At 39.5% G+C, this 21221-nt stretch overlaps 2 gene segments (V, D, J or C); both read left to right on the top strand.

The window, feature by feature from the left end:
* The first annotated feature begins 635 nt into the window (after positions 1–635).
* On the top strand, positions 636–5298 carry LOC115434027 (Ig kappa chain V region 3368-like). The segment is given in 3 exon segments: positions 636–769; positions 853–912; positions 4954–5298. Coding segments are annotated over 3 exon segments (357 nt in total).
* A 4585-nt stretch (positions 5299–9883) lies between these two features.
* LOC115434026 (Ig kappa chain V region 3368-like) lies at positions 9884–20242 on the top strand. The segment is given in 3 exon segments: positions 9884–9982; positions 10080–10194; positions 20010–20242. Coding segments are annotated over 3 exon segments (387 nt in total).
* Positions 20243–21221: the final 979 nt, after the last annotated feature.

The following is a 21221-nucleotide window of genomic DNA, read 5'->3' as shown; positions in this document are numbered from 1 at the left end:
CTAAAATGAGGTCTCAAGATATACTGAAAAAAATAGTCCATGTATTTGTTACATCAACCTGGACTACAGTAACTCCTTACTTTTGGATGTCCCACTGAGTTCCTTAAAAGTCCGCAAATAATCCAGAATGCTACAACAGGAGTATCGACAGAAACAATCCACAGAGCTTCTTCCTCAGTTGCCCCTTTTCATTGGCTCCTGGTAAAATGTAGAATAGAACTTCAAATTCTTCTCTTGGCATAGAAAACCCTTAATGATAGAACTCAGTCTAATGTTGAACACCCCTCAGTACCATATAATCCTAATAGAACACTTTGATACCAGAGCAGGTTTACTTGCTGCTCTCAACATTCCCATGTAGGGAAGTAAAGAACCTTCAGTTACCAAGGTTCTCTCTTGTGGAACCAGCTTCCAGTTTGTCTTTTCTTTCAAATATTTATGTATCTTGAGATGATTGTGTCGTCTCTTGCTATTATAGAAGTAAATTGAACTGAATCTTCTTACATGAGCTCAGAACAGTGTGAAGTGAATTCATGTTCCAGACAAGGAGAAACTGGTTTGTATCAGGGCAGAACAGGAAGGAACAGTCTGACAGATCTTCATTTGCATGGAGAGGAAACAGATATAAACTCTGTTTTGGACTTTACAACTGAAAGCTCAACACATTTTTGTCACACTGATCCAGATCCTGAAGACCACCAGACCAAGAACATGACAAACATGTCTTCCATCTGTATCTGCATCTTGGCCCTCACTTTCTGCATCACAGGTCTGTTATAAATACATTCTACATTCAACATATGTTCACTGTTTGTCTGAATGTTTATTCAGTGTTTCTGTTGTGTTTTTCAGTGTGTAGAGGAGACATTTTGGTGACCCAGACTCCAGAGTCCATATCAGTTCAGCTGGGAGGTTCTGCCACCATCAGGTGTAAAGCCAGCGGCTCCATCGGTAATGAGTTAGCCTGGTACCATCAGAAACCAGGACAAGCTCCGAAATTCATTATTAATTTTAACTCTGGTATGAGTTCAGGTCGATACCAAGGTAGCAGATATAATTATGACTTCAGTCTGACCATCAGTAACATACAGGCTGAAGATGCAGGAGTTTATTACTGTCAACAGCATTACAGCTTCCCACTCACACAGTGATACAGAGCTGTACAAAAACCTACCACAGTTAAAGAGGAAGTGAGTGTACCAGCTGCAAATTACAAGTAAGCACCATTTCAGGAATTTGTCTGGATTCAAAGTTGGACCCAAACACTGGAACTTAACACCACCATTAATGATCATGTGATCCACTGTCATGCACCATCTCACAGACTGTGATATATTTCATATTCAGGGCGGTCGTGGCTCAGTTGGTAGAGCGGGTCATCCAATAACTGAAAGGTTGGCGGTTCGAATCCCGCTCTGTCCTAGTCAGTCCGTTGTGTCCTTGGGCAAGACACTTCACCCTCCTTGCCTCCAGTGCCACCCACACTGGTGTATGAATGTTTGGTGGTGGTCGGAGGGGCCGTAGGTGCAAAATGGCAGCCATGCTTCTGTCAGTCTGCCCCAGGGCAGCTGTGGCTACAGATGTAGTTTACCACCACCAGAGGGAGAATGTGAGAGCGAATGAATAATGGGTCAATAATGTAAAGCGCTTTGGGTGTCTAGAAAGGCGCTATATAAATCCAATCCATTATTATATTGTACATTGCACAAGTTAAATAATTGTTCTTTATGTTTTTGTCAATTTTTTAAAAGTTCAGTTTTGGATATGTGATTATTAAAACCTCATTCTGTGTCTTTGATGATATTTTATTTCTGTAATATGTAAATTGTAAGACATAGATTTAGTAGGATTTATATGATTATTAATTTACACCTACTTATTGAGTAAAAGTTTCTTTAGACAGAAGCATTTACAGAAGGATTTTTATCCATACATGTGTAGAAACTGGTACATCATACTGTCAATATGAGGCTCATAAGGTGGTAAATGCAAGGAATTTAAAATGTTTTTCTAGAACTTTTTTCCCATTGTCTGTTGGAATCATTCTTGATCTTTTGACTAATCTGCTTAAAACAACCTGTCTATATTATCTATATTATAAAAAGGAAATGGACTCTGTGTATCTCAGGCATCACACAACATCCGGAAAGTGCTGACTGCTGCAGTTTAGCATACTTACGTATTTTTGGTTAAGGAAGAGACTAGTGAAAATAGTGAGTTGATAGGAACGCCTTACTGAGTATGCGATGTGTTTTCATACTGTACATTGCTCAAGTAAAATACTTGTTCTTTTTGTTCATGTCAATTCAAAAAAGATCACTTTTCAAAATATGATGAACAAAACTTCATTCTGTGTATTCTATGATTTTTAAAAATATCTAAAACATGCAAATTGTAAGACATAGATTCGGCAAGATTTATATGATTATTAATTTAAACCTACTTATTGACTCAAAGTTCCTTTAGACGGAGGCATTTATAGAATGAAGTTTATCCATACATCTCCAGAAACTGGTACATCATATTGTAAATATGAGCCTCATAAGGTGGTAAATGCAAGGATTTTCACATTTTTTTCAAGAAGCTTTTTTCCCTCCATAGTCTGTTGGAAACATCATCATTGATCTTTTGACTCTAGTCTGCTTATTACAACCTATAGTTACATCCAGTTTTTTGCAACATGTAACAGTTAATAATAACCAACCCCTACATGTTATGTCATGTACTCCATCCAGGGTTGGAAAGAGGGCATGTTCCTGTTAGCCCAGGTTAAGTGAATCTGAGGCAGTTCTAGGTCAGTTATAGTAATGTAATATTATCCAACCATATAAAAAAGAGGAGCTACTCCATGAAAGTCGACTAAGAGGTGCCACATGGAAAGGCTAAGTCAGATTTATTCATCAAAAGTCAAACTCCTCAATAATTATAAAACTTGTACTGGTCAGTGTTCCAATCAGATATCAGCTTTGGAAGCATGGAGAATGATTGGTGGTTTTGGCATGTGGGCTGCTGTCCTTTAGGTGTGTGAGAAATGTGTTTTACATACTGTACATTCAAAGCAGCCAACAGTATATCCATAACACATTTACTCTAACATTTATCTCCTCAGTGTTATTGATTGGTATGTGATGTACACTGCCTAAAATCACAGTAGTGTACTAGTTAGAGATAATGATGAGCACAGTCTCTCAGGAAAAGTAAACAAATACTGACTGATTAAACTTTGTCATCTACGCTTTTCATGGAGCCCTGTCCTAAAGTTCATGGAAGTTTCACATAAGGTTTATGTTTCAGCAGAACAAGCGCAAGACCAAAATATTTGTATTACACCTGATTTGAAATGAAACTTCTATTTTATATGTTTAAAATGTGGCAGGAACACAATCTAATCTACATCAGTTAAGCATGTATATGTTTAGACTCAAATATAAATCTAACACTATAATCTGTCATCTGTGGCCTGATGCATGTCAAGAATTTTTAATTCTCTGAGTTGGAACCTAAGTATATTAGAGATACCATAGGTTTTTAATTTGTATAGTATTTTATTTTGCATTACAATCAAATTAATATTTTTTAAAACCTGTTTAAATGTAGTATTTGTCTGGGTAAAACTGCACAGGAGTGTGCGATGAAATCATGTCTCAGCTAAAGACCAGCTGGTTTGTACCAGGGTTGAGTATGAAGCAGCAGTCTGACAGTTCTTCATTTGCATAGAGAGAGGCAAGTTTTGAACTCTCCTCTGGACTATATAGCTGAAAGCTCAGTGTATTTTCCTCACACACTGATCCAGATTCAGAAGACCCCCAGACCAAGAAAAAGACCAGCATGTCTTCCATCTGTATCTGCACATTGATCCTCACTCTCTGCATCACAGGTCTGTTATAAATACATTCTATATTCAACATATGTTCACTGTTTGTCTGAATGTTTATTCAGTGTTTCTGTTGTGTTTTTCAGTGTGTAGAGGAGACATTTTGGTGACCCAGACTCCAGAGTCCATATCAGCTCAGCTGGGAGGTTCTGCCACCATCAGGTGTAAAGCCAGCAGCGCCATCGATGATGACTTAGCCTGGTACCATCAGAAACCAGGACAAGCTCCGAAATTCATTATTAATTTTGAGTCTAGTATGAGTTTAGGTCGATACCAAGGTAGTGGATATGATTATGACTTCAATCTGACCATCAGTAACATACAGGCTGAAGATGCAGGAGTTTATTACTGTCAACAGCATGAAGCTACTCCATTCACACAGTGATACAGAGCTGTACAAAAACCTACCACAGTTAAAGAGGAAGTGAGTGTACCAGCTGTAAGTCACCATTCAGCACCATTTCTACATGATACTGATTATCACTAAATACCATCCACTCAAAAATTCCCGTTCTTTTATTATTAAATCCATGAAAACATTGTTGACCAGTTATCTGAGTGCTTTGGAGATTTCCAGTCAATACATCATAAAATAGCACATGTTTTTATGGTAGTATCAGACACTGGGCTCATCTGTATATATGTCATAGTAGAACTTATTGTTGCATGTGATCTGACTGATCACAATATTTTATTATAGACACAAATATTCCAATGGGACTCAAGGAACCACACTGGGTTGGTTTAATTATTATTTACCAGACAGGTTCAAAGTTGTTCATGATCAATCTTCCAGATACATTAAGGTTAGCAACGGCATCTCGTGGGGCTTTGTGCTTAAGTCAATACTCTTTACTTCCTTTATGTGGCCATTACAAAATTTTTACCAATGAAACTGTAGGAATTTCTATAGTTATGCAGATGACACACAGTTATATTTATCTGTGAAATCAGGTGAAACACATCATTCAAGCTTCAAGTATGTGTTGAAGACATATTGTCTGGGATCACATCCAGATTCTGACAAAACTTGACTGATTGAATTTGACCATGAAAATGTTTACAAACTTACTAACCAGGTTCTGCCACCATCAGGTGTAAAGCCAGCAGCACCATCGATGATGACTTAGCCTGGTACCATCAGAAACCAGGACAAGCTCCGAAATTCATTATTAATTTTGAGTCTAGTATGAGTTCAGGTCGATACCAAGGTAGTGGATATGATTATGACTTCAGTCTGACCATCAGTAACATACAGGCTGAAGATGCAGGAGTTTATTACTGTCAACAGCATGAAGCTTTTCCACTCACACAGTGATACAGAGCTGTACAAAAACCTACCACAGTTAAAGAGGAAGTGAGTGTACCAGCTGTAAGTCACCATTCAGCACTGTTTCTACATGATACTGATTATTACTAAATAGCATACACTGAAAAATTCCCTTTTTTTATTAATAAATCCCTGAAAAAGTTGTTTACCAGTTATCTGAGTGCTTTGAAGATTTCCAGTCAACACATCATAAAATAGCACATGTTTTTTTGTTGTTGAACATTTCAACAAAAAGCAAATTCCTTGACATACAGTTCAGTCTCACACATATTGAACAATTCATGTCTTATACCTATTTTTTCCTACTCATAACACACATCTGCAGGAATAAGAAAGCGAAGGAAAAGAAAGAGAGAAAGAAAGAAAGAAAAAAACACCCCTCCACAGGTCAGCAACATATCTTCTTTACAAGTTAAGACTTTACAACTTAGGGGACCATCTTTCCAAGTCAATGTTCATCCAGAGTTACAGGCTGCAGGTTATATTTTCTATCCAGTCTACAGCTCTCAGTCTTTGGATCCATTGGTCTACAGTGGGTAGGTGAGGTTTAACCCAGCTTATAGTAATAACTTTATGAGCTAGTAGCTCATGAACTCTAAGCATGTATACATATATATACAGTATATATACAGTGTGTATATATATATATATATATATATATATATATATATATATATATATATATATATATATATATATATATGTATATATATATATTTTTTTTTCTCTTCTACCCCAGTATGAACCATCGAGACCACTCAGGTCATCTGGTGCAGGTCTGCTCTGTGTTCCCAAAGTCAGAACTAAACATGGGGAATCAACATTCAGTTTCTATGCTCCATATATCTAGAACAAACTACCAGAAAATATCAGGTCTGCTGAGAGTCTGAGTTCTTTAAAGTCAAGGTTAAAGACTCGCCTGTTCACTGCTGCCTTTGACTAAAAGGCTTTTGACTTTTTAAAATTTATATACTCTTTTGAAACTCTGCACTGCAACTCTTACTTTAATATGTGTGTGTTTTTATTTTTTTATTTTTTGGATTTTGTGTGTTGTTTTCTTACTTGCTGTTTTAATCACCTTTTATATGTTTCTTTGATAATGTTTTAAATGTCACAACGGGGGGGAAAAGAGAGGACTCAAGTGCACGGTACTGAAGAGAAAAAAATACCAGTTTATTTAACAAAAATGAAAACCAAACAACGGAAAACACAGAAAACCTAACACAAAAACTAAATCAGAGTCCATTGCCTTGCCTTGCCTAGGGACCGAGCAGAAAGATGAGGCCCTCTCACTCACTGAGTGAGAGGCCTTGGCTTGAAGCAAGGCCCTATTGTTTTTTGCTCGTTTTGATATTATTATTATACCGTCACCACTTTCAACTGGATTTTGACCCCCTAAACATGCTCAAAAACTCACCAAATTTGGCACGCATGTCAGGTCTGGGGAAAAATTTGATAAAATGTAAAAATTAACCCCATAAGTGCCAAAATGGGCACTCTAGCGCCCAAAGTAAGGGCCGTAGTGGCCAGTAGGAATGTCATAGAGACATGAAACCAACGACAAAATGTTTGTTGGGTGAAGCACTACAAATGATATGCTGACACCCATGACCTAACTCCAACAGGAAGTTCACAATATGCCTTTCAAAATAAAATTTCTAAAACTAACTCGTCTGACACCGTTTGTTGTATTGACTTCTAAATAGCACCAAAAGATAGAGTGAACCCTTCTCAAAAACAGTGATCTCACAATTTTTTCAGAACTGCCTTAGTTTTTTTTTTTTTTATTTAGAAGCCTGGAAATTTGTGATGTCTGGAACTCATTTATCACTTTGGACTTTTTCCCACATATATCTATCCATTCATGGGACTAACCACAACTGTCACATACAAAAAATTTTCAGATAGGATGAATGGTTTACTTCTGAATTTTGTCCCAGTAAACTCTTAGGTTAGGGCAGTCCCAAAAAATATGTGAGGAATCCTCGATTAGACCACATCGTCTCCAGCAAAGAGGGCTAACCTTGCTATCAAAATTGGCTATTACCATAGGTGTTCTAAAAATTTCATTCTCAGCTTCCAGTTATATGTGCGACTATATGCGCAATTATGGACTAGAATGCATGCTTGTTTCCTGTCGGGTGTTATCAAAGCTGTACCTACCGATGTGGCATTTCTCACAGCACTTAGTAAAAGTTTGAACATGAACAACCCTCCTCCTTCCAAAGCCCCGCCCGCTTCCCCCTGCCTGAGCTCTGACGCTCTCCTCCTCTCACCTGATGCGCTCGGTGGAAACGGAGGTGGAGGTCCGGTCCACTTCGGTGCGTCCGCGGACCCCTCCCTCAGTAATCAGATACATCATCCACCTGCTGCGGCTCCTGTTTCATCAGTAGACCCAGTATTTAAGGGTCTGGTCTGTGCAGCGCTGGGTCAGTGTCTTCTCATCACTTAGGAAATGAGGTGCCCAGGTGATGGGTGCGAGCACTGTAAACGCACGGACTCCGCAAATTTTCCGTGGATTTCTGAGGTTTCATAGTCCATACATTTATCATCCTACATAATCCTACATTGCGTGACACCAAGTACATGTACCTGTGTGAGTCCTGTGGTCATAAAAGCTGACCTTTGTGCAGACCTGTTTAGTCCAGTGCACCAGACTTTCGGACTTTTATCTCCATCCTTCATTCATCGGACTCCTGTTTGTTCCCCTTGGTTGTTGTTTCTGTTTATAAATCCGTTTTTTCCCTTCAACATGTGCATTTGAGTTCTATCCATTCACATCCTTAGACAGTAGACTGTGGTCAGTGACAGGAGGAGCAGCACGAGTGAAGCAGATTCGGAGGTACCCATATCGGATGCAGGGACGGCGATAATGGATCAGATGCTGGACGGCCGTAATGGATGATTGACAGGAGGCTCAGCCAGGTTCAGCCAGTTACTTCATTCGGACCGAATAAAATGATTGGTCAGAATTTTATCAGAAATATGAGAAATATATATGAGAATTAAACATTTTTGAGTTTCAATACCTGGTGGATTCCTTTTGCATTTTAGTTTGACACACGCCTATTAGGAGCATTTTAAGATGACAAAAGAAAAGTGTAAAAATGCCACATCACACAGTAGAGCTTTAAGGGCTCCCCCCAGTATAATGGGAGAGGAAACACTGACAAATACACTACCGGTCAAAAGTTTTAGAACACCCCAATTTTTCCAGTTTTGTATTGAAATTCAAGCAGTTGCAGTCCAATGAACAGCTTGAAATGGTACAAAGGAAAGCCATGAACTAACAGAGATAAAAAAAAAAAGAAAAAAAAAAAAAAAGAAAAAGGTAAGGTTAAACAAAACTGAAAAATAATGTACATTTCAGAATTATACAAAAAGGAGAACAAGAAATGGGTTAACAACTTAAAGCAGTTCTGCAGCAGTGGAGGTTGATCAAGCCTGGAAAGTTGGTGCTACCAGTTCCTCCAGTTGTCCCAACGTTTCTTAATTCCTTCCAACCCCCTGTGTCTGCATAAAAGTAGTGTTGGAACACATTTTGGTACCATACCGTTGGGAGCATTATTTGAACAGTATTGGACTGCAGAAAGTAGTGTGTTACTATAAAAATGGCAAGGAAAAGGCAATTAACCATAGAAGAGACAGACCATCAGAATACTTAAAATGTAGGTCTGTCCTACAGAGAAATGTCCAAGAAAGTCCAGGTGTCAGTAAGTCCAGTTTCCTTCACCATCCAAAGGCACTCAGAAACTGGACTGGGAAATGCTGACAGGAAGAGGTCTGGCAGAGCCAAAGACACAACAGAGTCAGAAGACAAGTTTATGACAGTCAACAGCTGGAGTGAGAGGAGACTGACAGGACAACAGCTGAAAGCACAGTGAAGATAGTGGTCGTAGTAAACAAGTCTGAGTTTACACTGTGAACACAAGACTTGGAGTTGCAGGTTTGATCAGTCCATAACACCTTCTTCCAGTCGTCTGGAGTCCACTGGTGGTGTTTCCTGGCCCAGGCAAGCCTCTTTTTCTTACTTCAACCTGGACTAAAGTAACTCCTTACTTTTTGGACATCCCACTAACTTCCTTAAAAGTCCCCAAATAATCCAGAATGCTGCAACAGGAGTATTGACAGAAACCAACCACAGAGTTCCTTCCTCAGTTGTTTTTTTTTCATTGACTCTTGGTAAAATGTAGAATAGAACTTCAAATTCTTCTCTTGGCATAGAAAACCCTTAATGATAGAACTCAGTCTAATCTTGAACACCCCTCAGTACCATATAATCCTAATAGAACACTTTGATACCAGAGCAAGCTTACTTGCTGCTCTAAACATTCTTATGTAGGGAAGTAGAGAACCTTCAGTTACCAGGGTTCTCTCTTGTGGAACCAGCTTCCAGTTGGATTTTCCTCTATAATATTTTGGTATCTTGAGATGATTGTGTGTCGTCACTTGCTGTTATATAAGTTGTGACAGTTTGAGTTTGAAGCTTTAATTTTGACCTGAATCTTCTTACATGAGCTCAGAACAGTGTGAAGTGAATTCATGTTCCAGACAAGGAGAAACTGGTTTGTATCAGGGCAGAACAGGAAGGAACAGTCTGACAGATCTTCATTTGCATGGAGAGGAAACAGATATAAACTCTGTTTTGGACTTTATAACTCAAAGCTCAACACATTTTTCTCACACTGATCCAGATCCTGAAGACCACCAGACCAAGAACATGACTAACATGTCTTCCATCTGTATCTGCATCTTGGCCCTCACTCTCTGCATCACAGGTCTGTATAAATGTATAATGTATAAATACATTCTACATTCAACATATGTTCACTGTTTGTCTGAATGTTTGTTCAGTGTTTCTGTTGTGTTTTTCAGTGTGTAGAGGAGACATTGTGTTGACCCAGACTCCAGAGTCCATATCAGTTCAGCTGGGAGGTTCTGCCACCATCAGGTGTAAAGCCAGCGGCTCCATCAATGATGACTTAGCCTGGTAAGAGCCACCTGTAGCTTGTAGCATCTAGTTTAGCAGATGTTAGGATGTATGTTAATGGATTGCTATCAGTCACCACAAGGAATGAATTTCCATACAAATAGTCCTGGAATTTTTCTGTAACTGCCCACTTAAGGGCAAGGAATTCTAATTTGTGGGCTGGGTACCTGGCTTCACACTGTGATAAGCCACGGCTTGCATATGCGATGACCCGCCTCTGTCCTTGCTGTTCCTGGTATAGAGCAGCACCTAATCCCACAGTGCTTGCATCTGTATGTAAAATATAGGGTAACTTGGGGTCAGCGAATCCAAGGATGGGAGCAGTTGTTAGCTTATCAATCACAGTCTCAAATGCTACTTGACATTCTGCGATCCATCTGTCACCGAAGAGGTCTTTAGGGTTGTGATATTTCTCCACATTCACTTTAGGGTTACTGTGCTTCCGCACTGGTGGGTAACCAGCAGTGAGTGTGTTGAGAGGTTTCACAATCTTTGAGTAGCCTTTTATAAACCGGCGATAATAGCCACAGAATCCCAAGAAGGTTCTTAGCTCTTTCAGGTTATTTGGTTTCGGCCAGGTTTTAAGGGCAGAGATCTTTTCTGGGTCTGTTTCAATGCCTTTTTCAGACACAATATGGCCTAGGTATTTGACAGAAGTTTGAAAGAACTTACACTTGTCTGGGGATAGCTTCAGGCCATATTCTCTCAATCTGTTGAGTACATTGAGCAGTCTCTCTTCGTGTTCCTCCAGTGTAGCAGAGAACACTATCAGATCATCGATGAAAACAAGGGCCTGTTTCAGGTTCAACTCTCCCATGCAGCGCTCCATAAGCCTCTGAAACGTGCTAGGGGCATTAGTGATACCTTGTGGCATTCTGTTAAATTCGAAGAATCCAAGTGGGCAGACAAAGCCAGTTTTGTGCTTGTCTGACTCTTCTACCTCAATCTGGTAAAAGCCAGACTTGAGATCCAGCACAGAGAACCACTTGGATCCAGTCAACGCTGAGAGACATTCCTCCAAATTGGGTAAAGCATATGAGTCTTTCACAGTTTGGAGGTTCAACTTTCTGTAGTCGATGCAGAGTCTGACATCACCGTTTTTTTTCCTAACGACTACAATTGGAGAAGCAAAAGGTGACTCTGATTCACGAATGATTTTGGCATCTAAAAGCCCTTGAAGATGCTTACGCACAGCTTCAATGTCTTGTGGATGTATAGGTCTGGGCCTATGCTTAAATGGTGTTTCATCACTGAGCTTTAGACGGTGTTTTATTTTGTCAGTGCGCCCAAAATCAAGATCGTGCTGTGAAAACACATCTGGCATGGTATTCAGCTTTTCTGTTATCTGTTCTTTCCATTCTCTGGGGATTGGAGAGTCTCCAAAGTCAAAGCTGGTCTTTGGTTGTTGGGCAGGTTTAGCTGGACTACCTGGGTTGGTGGTGGTGATGGGCTGAATGCTTTGAACAGCACTCACCTCAGCTATGATACTGTTTGGGGGGATGGTGATGTTGTGGTCTGACTCATTCTTGAGGATTACTGCTATGCAGCGAGGTAGTTTTGGTGTGAGGCTAGCAACGCCATTAGTGACCATTATGCCACCTGGTAAGGAGGAGGTTTTTGGTTGTTCAACTACTACCTCCCTTCCAGCATTTCGTATTCTGCAGTTAATGGATCCTTCCACAACTTTGGTTTCGCCAGGGCTAATAGCCTCAGGATTTTTGCTAGACAGTCTCACAACTCCAAGGCAGGAATCAGCTTTCTGTCTGCATCTCATTTTGAGCGTTTGAAGGACAACCCTATACCCATAAGGCAGTGATTGGAAATTCTGAGGGGTGGTATCTGAGTAGTGCTCATAAAGGGTGTCTAAGGTGTTAGTGCCTATTAATACTGATGACAAGGTTGAGCGCATGTCAGGCACAATTAAGGCTATGGTGGGCACTTCAATGTCCAGACCAAGGGCACTTTTGGGAAAAGTAACATTAACTTCAACATACCCTAAGTAGGGGACTTCTTGGCCATTAGCAGCCTCTACTTCAAGTATGTTGTTCAGAGGTTCAATGGGTAAGTGTGACAAGTTTTGTCTGTAGAAGGAGTTTGGGATGGTCGTCACTTGTGACCCTGTGTCTAGTAAGCAGTTACACTCTTTATCTGCTATGGTCACCTGTGCAGTGGATTTAGCTCCAATGAGTCTTTTTGGTAAGGTTGCAGTCTGTTGCTTGGAGTGTGAGCATGCTAATGAAACATACTGTTTCTTTTTGGGACGTTTTGTCTGTGTTTCAGTCCCCATTTGTCCCTCAATGGTGACTGACATTAGTTTAATTGATCAGGTGCTGAACTGGTTTTCATTTCCCAGTCTGACTGTTTCTCTCTTAACAGCTTCCTTTTCTCGGCTACGAGAGAGGGGTTGGGTTCAGCTTCACATTGGGGCTTTATGTGCCCATCTTCACCGCATCTGAAACAATACCAGGGTTTTGGCTTGCTGTTGCGGTTGTTCACATCATAGTTGCCATGCTGTACTGTTTTTGGCTTAATAATGTCAACTGGAGACTTCTGAGTTCTGGAAGGTGCTTTCTTTGTGTGAGTCTTGTCTTTTTGTGTGAGTTTTGATAGCTGGGTCTGCAAATCAGCTATTTGCTTTTTCAGGTCTTGTATTTCAGATTTAGGTTTGTGTTTTTGTGACAATGTATTATAGTCTTCATCACACTGAATATGGGGACCTTGAAAATGTGAGGACACCTTTTGTCTGAAGGTACCAAAGTGTTGTTTCATGCGACATTCTTTAGAGTTGCGCTTGTCCTCTTCAGTGCGAAGGAGGAGGAGAAGTTCTGCAAAAGTAGGTGGGCTGCGTTTCTTTTGCTCTAACTTTAGCTCAGATATCAGAGTATTGTCCCAGCAACCTCTGCAAAATTGTTTCAGAAGGTGGCTGTCCAGGTCACTTGCATTTACACCACCTCTCCTAAAAGTGGTGTTCAACATTACTCTAAGTCTTTGAAGATAAGCTGAAGATTTCTCACCATAGTTTTGGAGTGTACTCAAAAACTTGGCATAGAGATCATCTCCATCTTCTACCGTACCATAGGCTGAGTCAAGAATGTCCAAGTACATGAATGGGGGTGAGGAGGGTGTCAGATGTTTTACTATGTCTACAGCAGGTGACAAAAGGCTGTCAAGTATTTTTCTAGATTTGTGTAAATCTGATTGTTGTGCATCTTTCAATAAGAAATCTGCATTGGAACGCCACGTTTCATAGTCCACCTCATTATTTGGCCGGGGACAGCGTCCAGAAAAGGGTCGGAGTCTCAATGAAGCATTAACCTGTGTTGAATCTTCGTGTTTAACGATGTGTTCAACAACGACTTTCTGACAGATATCTGTAAGGTTCAGAGTGGGCTGTGTTCTTTCACTGGAAGGTTGCTGAGATGGGACAGCATCAGGTTCAGAGGTGTGTACATGTAGTGGGGGATGAGCACTTGGCTGTGAGTTCACTTGTGCTGAAGCCTCAAAAACATGCCATGGATCATCATCTAAGTTCGTTTCAACATTTTCCTGTTGGTTTTCAGAACCATCTTGGTCAACAGTCTCACTGATGCGGGAAAGCTCTTGTTTCAGCACATCTGCAAAGTCTTTGCCACTCAGCTTTGCAATCCCCTTCAACTCTGTGAGGTAAGTTTCTGTGGCTGACTGACTGACTGTAGGTGTGTATACACTTGCTAAGGCTTTAATTTGGTAAGTAACACTTGGCTCAGATTTGCTGGTGAACGTATATGGTAACATGGATGAAAGTGATTGCAGGGCTGTACCATATGTGTACTCTACAATAGCCTGCTGGCACAACTCAGATCTATCTATTGGGATTTTTCTCTGAATAGAACCATATTGTTTGAGGAAGTCATAAAGCTCTTCATCCACCTTTGTTCCTGTTAAGCCACTAACTAGGAGCGAATTCGGAATTTTAACACCTTCTGCCCCAATCACCTCCATCATAAATCAATTTAAACACTGTTATCTGGTCTCTGTTTGCTAATATTATACCTAATTTACCACTCCTGGCTGGCTCGCCAATTTATGTAGCACGTGTACTAACCTGTACACTAACAGGGCTACTGGACCAGTTCTAGGCTCGGAAGGAGTGGAGCTAAAAGCATAAAATATTGGCTGAGACCAGATACTTTAAATGCAGAATTGAATTTTTACTGCACAAATATAACAAAACACAAAAAACAATCAATTAAAACATATAAACACTCCTGCAGTTATATATATAAAAAAAATAAAGATGAAATTCCCAAAAATGGATATATCCTCAGTTCTCCCTTTATAGGCTCTTTTTAAACTATATTATGAATAGTTTAGTTAAATGAATTGTCTAGGTGAAACAGCTCCTTTAAGTTTAATAGTTATCCTTATATTAATTTGACCGGTCTTTAAATAACTATATAACCTAAGAAATGTTATACCTATTTTTTTATCTAATTATTCCTTTGAATTAACTCTTTTTTTCCACAGGTAAGAAATAAACATTACCTTTTTCAACATAGTTCTGAAAAATAACAAAAACATTGCATACTGTATACTACAAAACCATAAACTACAAAACCATAAATACAGCAAATATGAAGATAACACAGTTCACAATGTGATAATTCAATCAGTTCAAATTCAGTTCAAACCTTTTCCAAGATCCGTTCCAGCTCCTGAGACAGATTTGAGATCAGTTCAAAATCCAAATGGAAATCCTGGCTCAGTTCAGTTCAGAATCCAAACAGAAAAATCCTGGTTCAGTTCAGTTCAGTATCCAAATGGAAAAATCCTGGTTCAGTTCAGTTTCCAAACGGAAAAATCCTGGTTCAGTTTAGTTCAGTTCAAAATCCAAACGGGAATGCTAGCTAAGCTCAGTTCAGAAAAAAAAACAAAAGAATTCAGCACTCTGGCAGCGAATTTACTTATAATCCACCAGTGTGTAGCGGGTCCTTCCGCTGGCATGAAAAGGAGAAGTTTCTAGCATCGTGTTCATGGGTCCGGCTCGCCATCTTGTCACTCGTACTGGCCGCACACACAGCAAAATTGTCACTCAAACAAAGTACAAAACAACAACATGAAACTTACCAAAACCGTTGCGGTTAGGTAGTAAAAAGATTGTTGTCAGTCTACAACAAGGTAAGTGGTAGTTTTCATAGGAAAAAAAAAACTCTTTTTCGGCGATTTCACGCACTGCATTAATCCCTCTGCTTTTCTCTTCCTTCTCTCTCTCTCTCTACTTCGCAGCGCGCAGTCCCAGGTGCATGCTGGCTCTTAAAGGGGAAGTGTCGCACTCATTTTACATCGGCATAATTTTAATCAGTCTAATTAAAAGGGTATCAAAATATAATTAACAGACTTTTAATCAATGCTTTTATGAATTTTAACCCTATTTATAGATTTTAACCTGTTTTTGCATATTTTAATAAAGTTTATGAGCATTTCATGTGTTATTTATATCTTGGTGTTTTAACATGGGTTACACACAGGTAAGCAAACAAACAGACAGGATCAAAATGCTGGTAAGTAAACTGCGAGAGAATACGAACTGGCGTCTGATCAGGGGAAAGGACAGGGTATAAATACACAAAAGGGAGGGAAGACAAGGAGACACAGGTGGCACACATCAGGGCGGAGTCAGGTAATCAGGGAAAAGGTGAACACGAACCAGGAAGGGAAGTAAAGACAACAGACACGACACATGAGGAAAATCTAACAAAATAAAACAGGAAGTGACAGACAAACATAAAAGACAGACAAAACCAGACTAACGTCTGGTAGCAGGCTTCACAGAGACAGCAAGGGAAGCTGAACTTCCCTTAACATTTCAGGAAACGAATGGGCAGAATTGCACTGTTGAATTTACAAGAAAGATACACATTACATTTACATTAAAATTGCACAAGCATGCACTTAATTTTATGGCTATGTCATTTTGGTCAGCTGTTTAGCATTTCCTTTCCGACACAAATTCCCCAATACGTTCTCGTAACAGTAGTCTACACTGTTGAATTCCCCATTGACTTCAACTGTCAATGGGTTGCAGTGGCGGCTGCTCATCTTTCAGACAGGGGAAGCTCATTGTCGCCTTACATCAAAAAAATTGTCAAGTTATTAAAAATAAATTCGGCCTTCCGTTCCTTTTTAAGAAAATGGCCAGTGACCTTACTGTACCAAGTAGGCGTCTTTTCCAGGGACTTGACCAGTGTCCTCTCAATGTCCAGCAGAGCTAGGCTGCTCAGATGGCCTTGGCCCATTGTGTTGCAGGTGTAGGACTTCAGCCTTTTTAAACAAGAGAAGCTCCTTTCATTCCGACCTAGCCAACAGTATGATTGATTTAACTATCTACAAAACGACATTAAACTTGAACAAGAACTGATTAAATTATGTAACTGAAACAAGAAAATGATGAAATTATATTAAATTGAAACAAGGAAGTACAATGAGTGTGTTTTATTTACAGTGCAAGAAATGACCAAGTAATTTCGTAATGGTTTCTCTCTCGATTTCACAGAATGTGCAACGGTATTAAACGGAACTCTGTCAAGTGAAGGAGTAGATCTCAAAATACCTGTCAAACAAATGGGATTCAGCCTTTCCACTGATCCCCCAATCAGCACGTGGAAGTTCAGCGTCCAGCCCAGCCGAGGCCCGCCAACAGCTCCATTCACCCCCATAGACGCTGGGCGGGACAACATCGTGGCATTTATCCAATTACCGTTCAGTTTTGAGGCAATGAAAAAAACTGCTCCACTCAGTCCCATTGAAGTGCATGGACGCTGAGCGTCTACGGGCAAATGCACTGAGCAGAGATCGAATGAGAAAACAGCACAACAGGAATGTATGAGAAGTGAACAACATCGAGTCTGATGATTTGTGATAAAGCTGATTCTGAACGAACTCATCTGTGAGATGAACGTGTTCTAACACATTTGGAGTCAATGAAATGTCAACACAACCGAACATATTTGACCATTTAATTTGAGTCATTTTAGGGGAAGCTGGGCTTCCCTTGCAGTCTATGACAAATCGCCTCTGATGGGTTGTCTATGAGGCAGCACCGAGCAATAAGCATGGTGGTCATTGGCTAAATGCATAAAATCATCCCACCCATAACCCTCCCACGGATGTTCAGTGTCTCGGGGGGTGAATGGGTCAGTGGGCGGGCCAGGAAGCTGGACTTTGGACGTTGGATTGGATGAACTGTTCGAAAGAGTAGGTATTGGTCTGAAAGTCTGAAACTGTTTTGACTGACAGCAATGTTGAAATTTACCGGCATCGGAGCACACTGGAGCTCAGTCCCATGCGGATATCAGTGGAAGAGAAGTCGTTGCCAAAGTGCCGTCTGAACTGTGTTCTTTCAAACTGTGTCTGTGTGTGTGTTTAAAAGACATAGCTGGACAGTGCAATGCCTCACATTTACTTTGATGAAACAATGTGCTCTACATCAGCTGAAGAGAAAAAGGGTCAAGAAAAATGAATGATTTATTCAAGCTTCAAATATGTGTCTGGGATCACATGTCATTCTCTGCATCCAGATTCTGACAAAACTTAGTTGATTGAATTTGACCATAAAAACTGCCACAAACTTACAAACCAACCTAATAGTCAGTCTAGATGGCTTACTTTTGGTCTCCATTAGAGACCTTTGAAGCAGTTTCTGACCAGGTCTTAACCTTTAAATCACATATAAACCTAGTCTCTAGGATGTCCTACTTTTCCATATGTAATTTTACTAAAATGAGGTCTCAGGCAATACTGAAAAAATTAGTTCATGTATTTGTAATATAAACCTGGACTACAGCAACTCCTTCCTTTTTGGATGTCCCACTAAGTTCCTGAAAAGTTCCCAACTAATCCAGAATGCTACAACAGGAGTATTGACAGAAACCAACCAAAGAGTTTCTTCCTCAGTTGCCCCTTTTCATTGGCTCCTGGTAAAATGTAGAATAGAACTTCAAATTTTTCTCTTGGCATAGAAAACCCTTAATGATAGAACTCAGTCTAATCTTGAACACCCCTCAGTACCATATCCTAATAGAACACTTTGATGCCAAGGTTCTCTCTTGTGGAACCAACTTCCAGTTTGTTTTTTCTCTCTAATATTTAGGTATCTTTTTTGTTTTGATCAATTTTTTATTTGTTTTCATTGTGCCTCTCAGAAATACAATACAAAAGAAAAAGAAATTCACATTTTATAGAACAAGATTCTGTGACACACAAAGTATAACCCCCCCCCAACAGAACCAGTGGCGACCCCCATACCAACCCAATCTGGATCTCAGAATTCAAAATCCAACTAATAAAGACAAATAAAGACAAATACATGTATATAGATGAAAGAGAATATAATTTACAGATATAAACAGAATAGTGATCAGGAGAGTCATAAACAATTATGTTGCACTGTTTCTTTAACCATAAAATAAACACCATCCCACATACTAAGCGTTTTTCCACTGGCTGCATGCATCCGGGCCACTGACCTCTAACTAACTCTAACTATATCTAGAAAATAATTTATCCATTGTTGCCGTGATAAAGTATGAGGTGGTTGCCATCTCAATGCCAGCATTTTCTTGGCTGCAGTGAGAGCAGCCAATAATATACGCCTTTGCTGAAGAGAAAGTTCTAAGGTAGAGTCATCATTAAGCAGAAGTAAAGATGGTGATAAAGGGATATTAATCTTCAGCATATCACTCAAAGTAACAGAAATTTGCTTCCAGAAATCATACACCTCAGGACACTCGAAGATCCTACAGTATCTAATATACATAAGTCACACGTAGGAGATGGAATAATTTTCGTAGCGTGACATTTCCTGGGAGTTAAATACATCCTGTGTATAAACTTGAAATGTATTAATTGATGGTCAGGGTTTTTGGATGTGTCGTGCAAGTTCTTCCATACTGTTTCCCAGCGAATGTCTTCCTCTCCTGCAGAGGAAACATCCCTTTCCCATACATTTTCTACAGGCAGCTGAACACATGGATCAGAAATAAAATTATAAAGTTTGGAAACCATCCCTCGTGTTTGGCTATGTGAGGCAAATAATTTACGCAACGGATGTGTTTGAAGTGTTGTGCACCAAGGGACACCATACGCATTCATGGCAGATCTCAACTGCAAATAAAAGAAAAATGATGAGCCAGGTAGGTTATATTCTGCTCGTAAATCATTAGAAGCTCGTAAACCATCATCATTAAACAGATCTTTAAAAACATTAACTCCCCTATTTCTCCATGAAGGGAAAGAACAAGGTGTTTTAATATTTAGGTATCTTGAGATGATTGTGTTGTCTATTAAATCAGTAAAATGACCTGAATCTTCTTACATGAGCTCAAAACAGTGTGAAGTGAATTCATGTTCCAGACAAGGAGAAACTGGTTTGTATCAGGGCAGAACAGGAAGGAACAGTCTGACAGATCTTCATTTGCATGGAGAGGAAAGAGATATAAACTCTCTTTTGGACTTTATAACTCAAAGCTCAACACATTTTTCTCATACTGATCCAGATCCTGAAGACCACCAGACCAAGAACATGACTAACATGTCTTCCATCTGTATCTGCATCTTGGCCCTCACTCTCTGCATCACAGGTCTGTTATAAATACATTCTACATTCAACATATGTTCACTGTTTGTCTGAATGTTTATTCAGTGTTTCTGTTGTGTTTTTCAGTGTGTAGAGGAGACATTGTGTTGACCCAGACTCCAGAGTCCATATCAGTTCAGCTGGGAGGTTCTGCCACCATCAGGTGTAAAGCCAGCAGCGCCATCAGTAATGAGTTAGCCTGGTACCATCAGAAACCAGGACAAGCTCCGAAATTCATCATTAATTTTTACTCTGGTATGAGTTCAGGTCGATACCAAGGTAGTGGATATGATTATGACCTCAGTCTGACCATCAGTAACATACAGGCTGAAGATGCAGGAGTTTATTACTGTCAACAGCACAAAGCTTTTCCACGCACAGTGATACAGAGCTGTACAAAAACCTACCACAGTTAAAGAGGAAGTGAGTGTACCAGCTGCAAATTACAAGTAAGCACCATTTCAGGAATTTGTCTGGATTCAAAGTTGGACCCAAACACTGGAACTTAACACCACCATTAATGATCATGTGATCCACTGCCATGCACCATCTCACAGACTGTGATATATTTCATATTGTACATTGCACAAGTTAAATAATTGTTCTTTATGTTTGTGTCAATTTTTAAAAAGTTCAGTTTTGTAAGACATAGATTTAGTAGGATTTATATGATTATTAATTTACACCTACTTAGTGAGTAAAAGTTCCTTTAGTTTACAGAAGGATTTTTATCCATACATGTGTAGAAACTGGTACATCATACTGTCAATATGAGGCTCATAAGGTGGTAAATGCAAGGAATTTAAAATGTTTTTCTAGAACTTTTTTCCCATAGTCTGTTGGAGTCATTCTTGATCTTTTGACTGCTGCAGTTTAGCATACTTACGTATTTTTGGTTAAGGAAGAGACTAGTGAAAATAGTGAATTGATAGGAACACCTTACTGAGTATGCGATGTATTTTCATACTGTACATTGCTCAAATAAAATAATTGTTCTTTTTGTTCATGTCAGTTCAAAAAAGATCACTTTTCAAAATGTGATGAACAAAACTTCATTCTGTGTATTCTATGATTTTTAAAAAATGTCTGTAATATGCAAATTGTAAGACATAGATTCGGCAAGATTTATATGATTATTAATTTAAACCTACTTATTGACTCAAAGTTCCTTTAGACGGACGCATTTACAGAATGAAGCTTATCCATACATCTCCAGAAACTGGTACATCATGTTGTAAATATGAGCCTCATAAGGTGGTAAATGCAAGGATTTTCACATTTTTTTCAAGAAGCTTTTTTCCCTCCATAGTCTGTTGGAAACATCATCATTGATCTTTTGACTCTAGTCTGCTTATTACAACCTATAGTTACATCCAGTTTTTTGCAACATGTAACAGTTAATAATAACCAACCC

The sequence above is a fragment of the Sphaeramia orbicularis genome, chromosome 15 (genome assembly GCF_902148855.1).
Source record: "Sphaeramia orbicularis chromosome 15, fSphaOr1.1, whole genome shotgun sequence".
In the NCBI taxonomy this organism is placed as follows: domain Eukaryota; kingdom Metazoa; phylum Chordata; class Actinopteri; order Kurtiformes; family Apogonidae; genus Sphaeramia; species Sphaeramia orbicularis.
The sequence above is the reverse complement of the archived record's forward strand: the minus strand, read 5'-3'. Positions and strand labels throughout refer to the sequence as shown.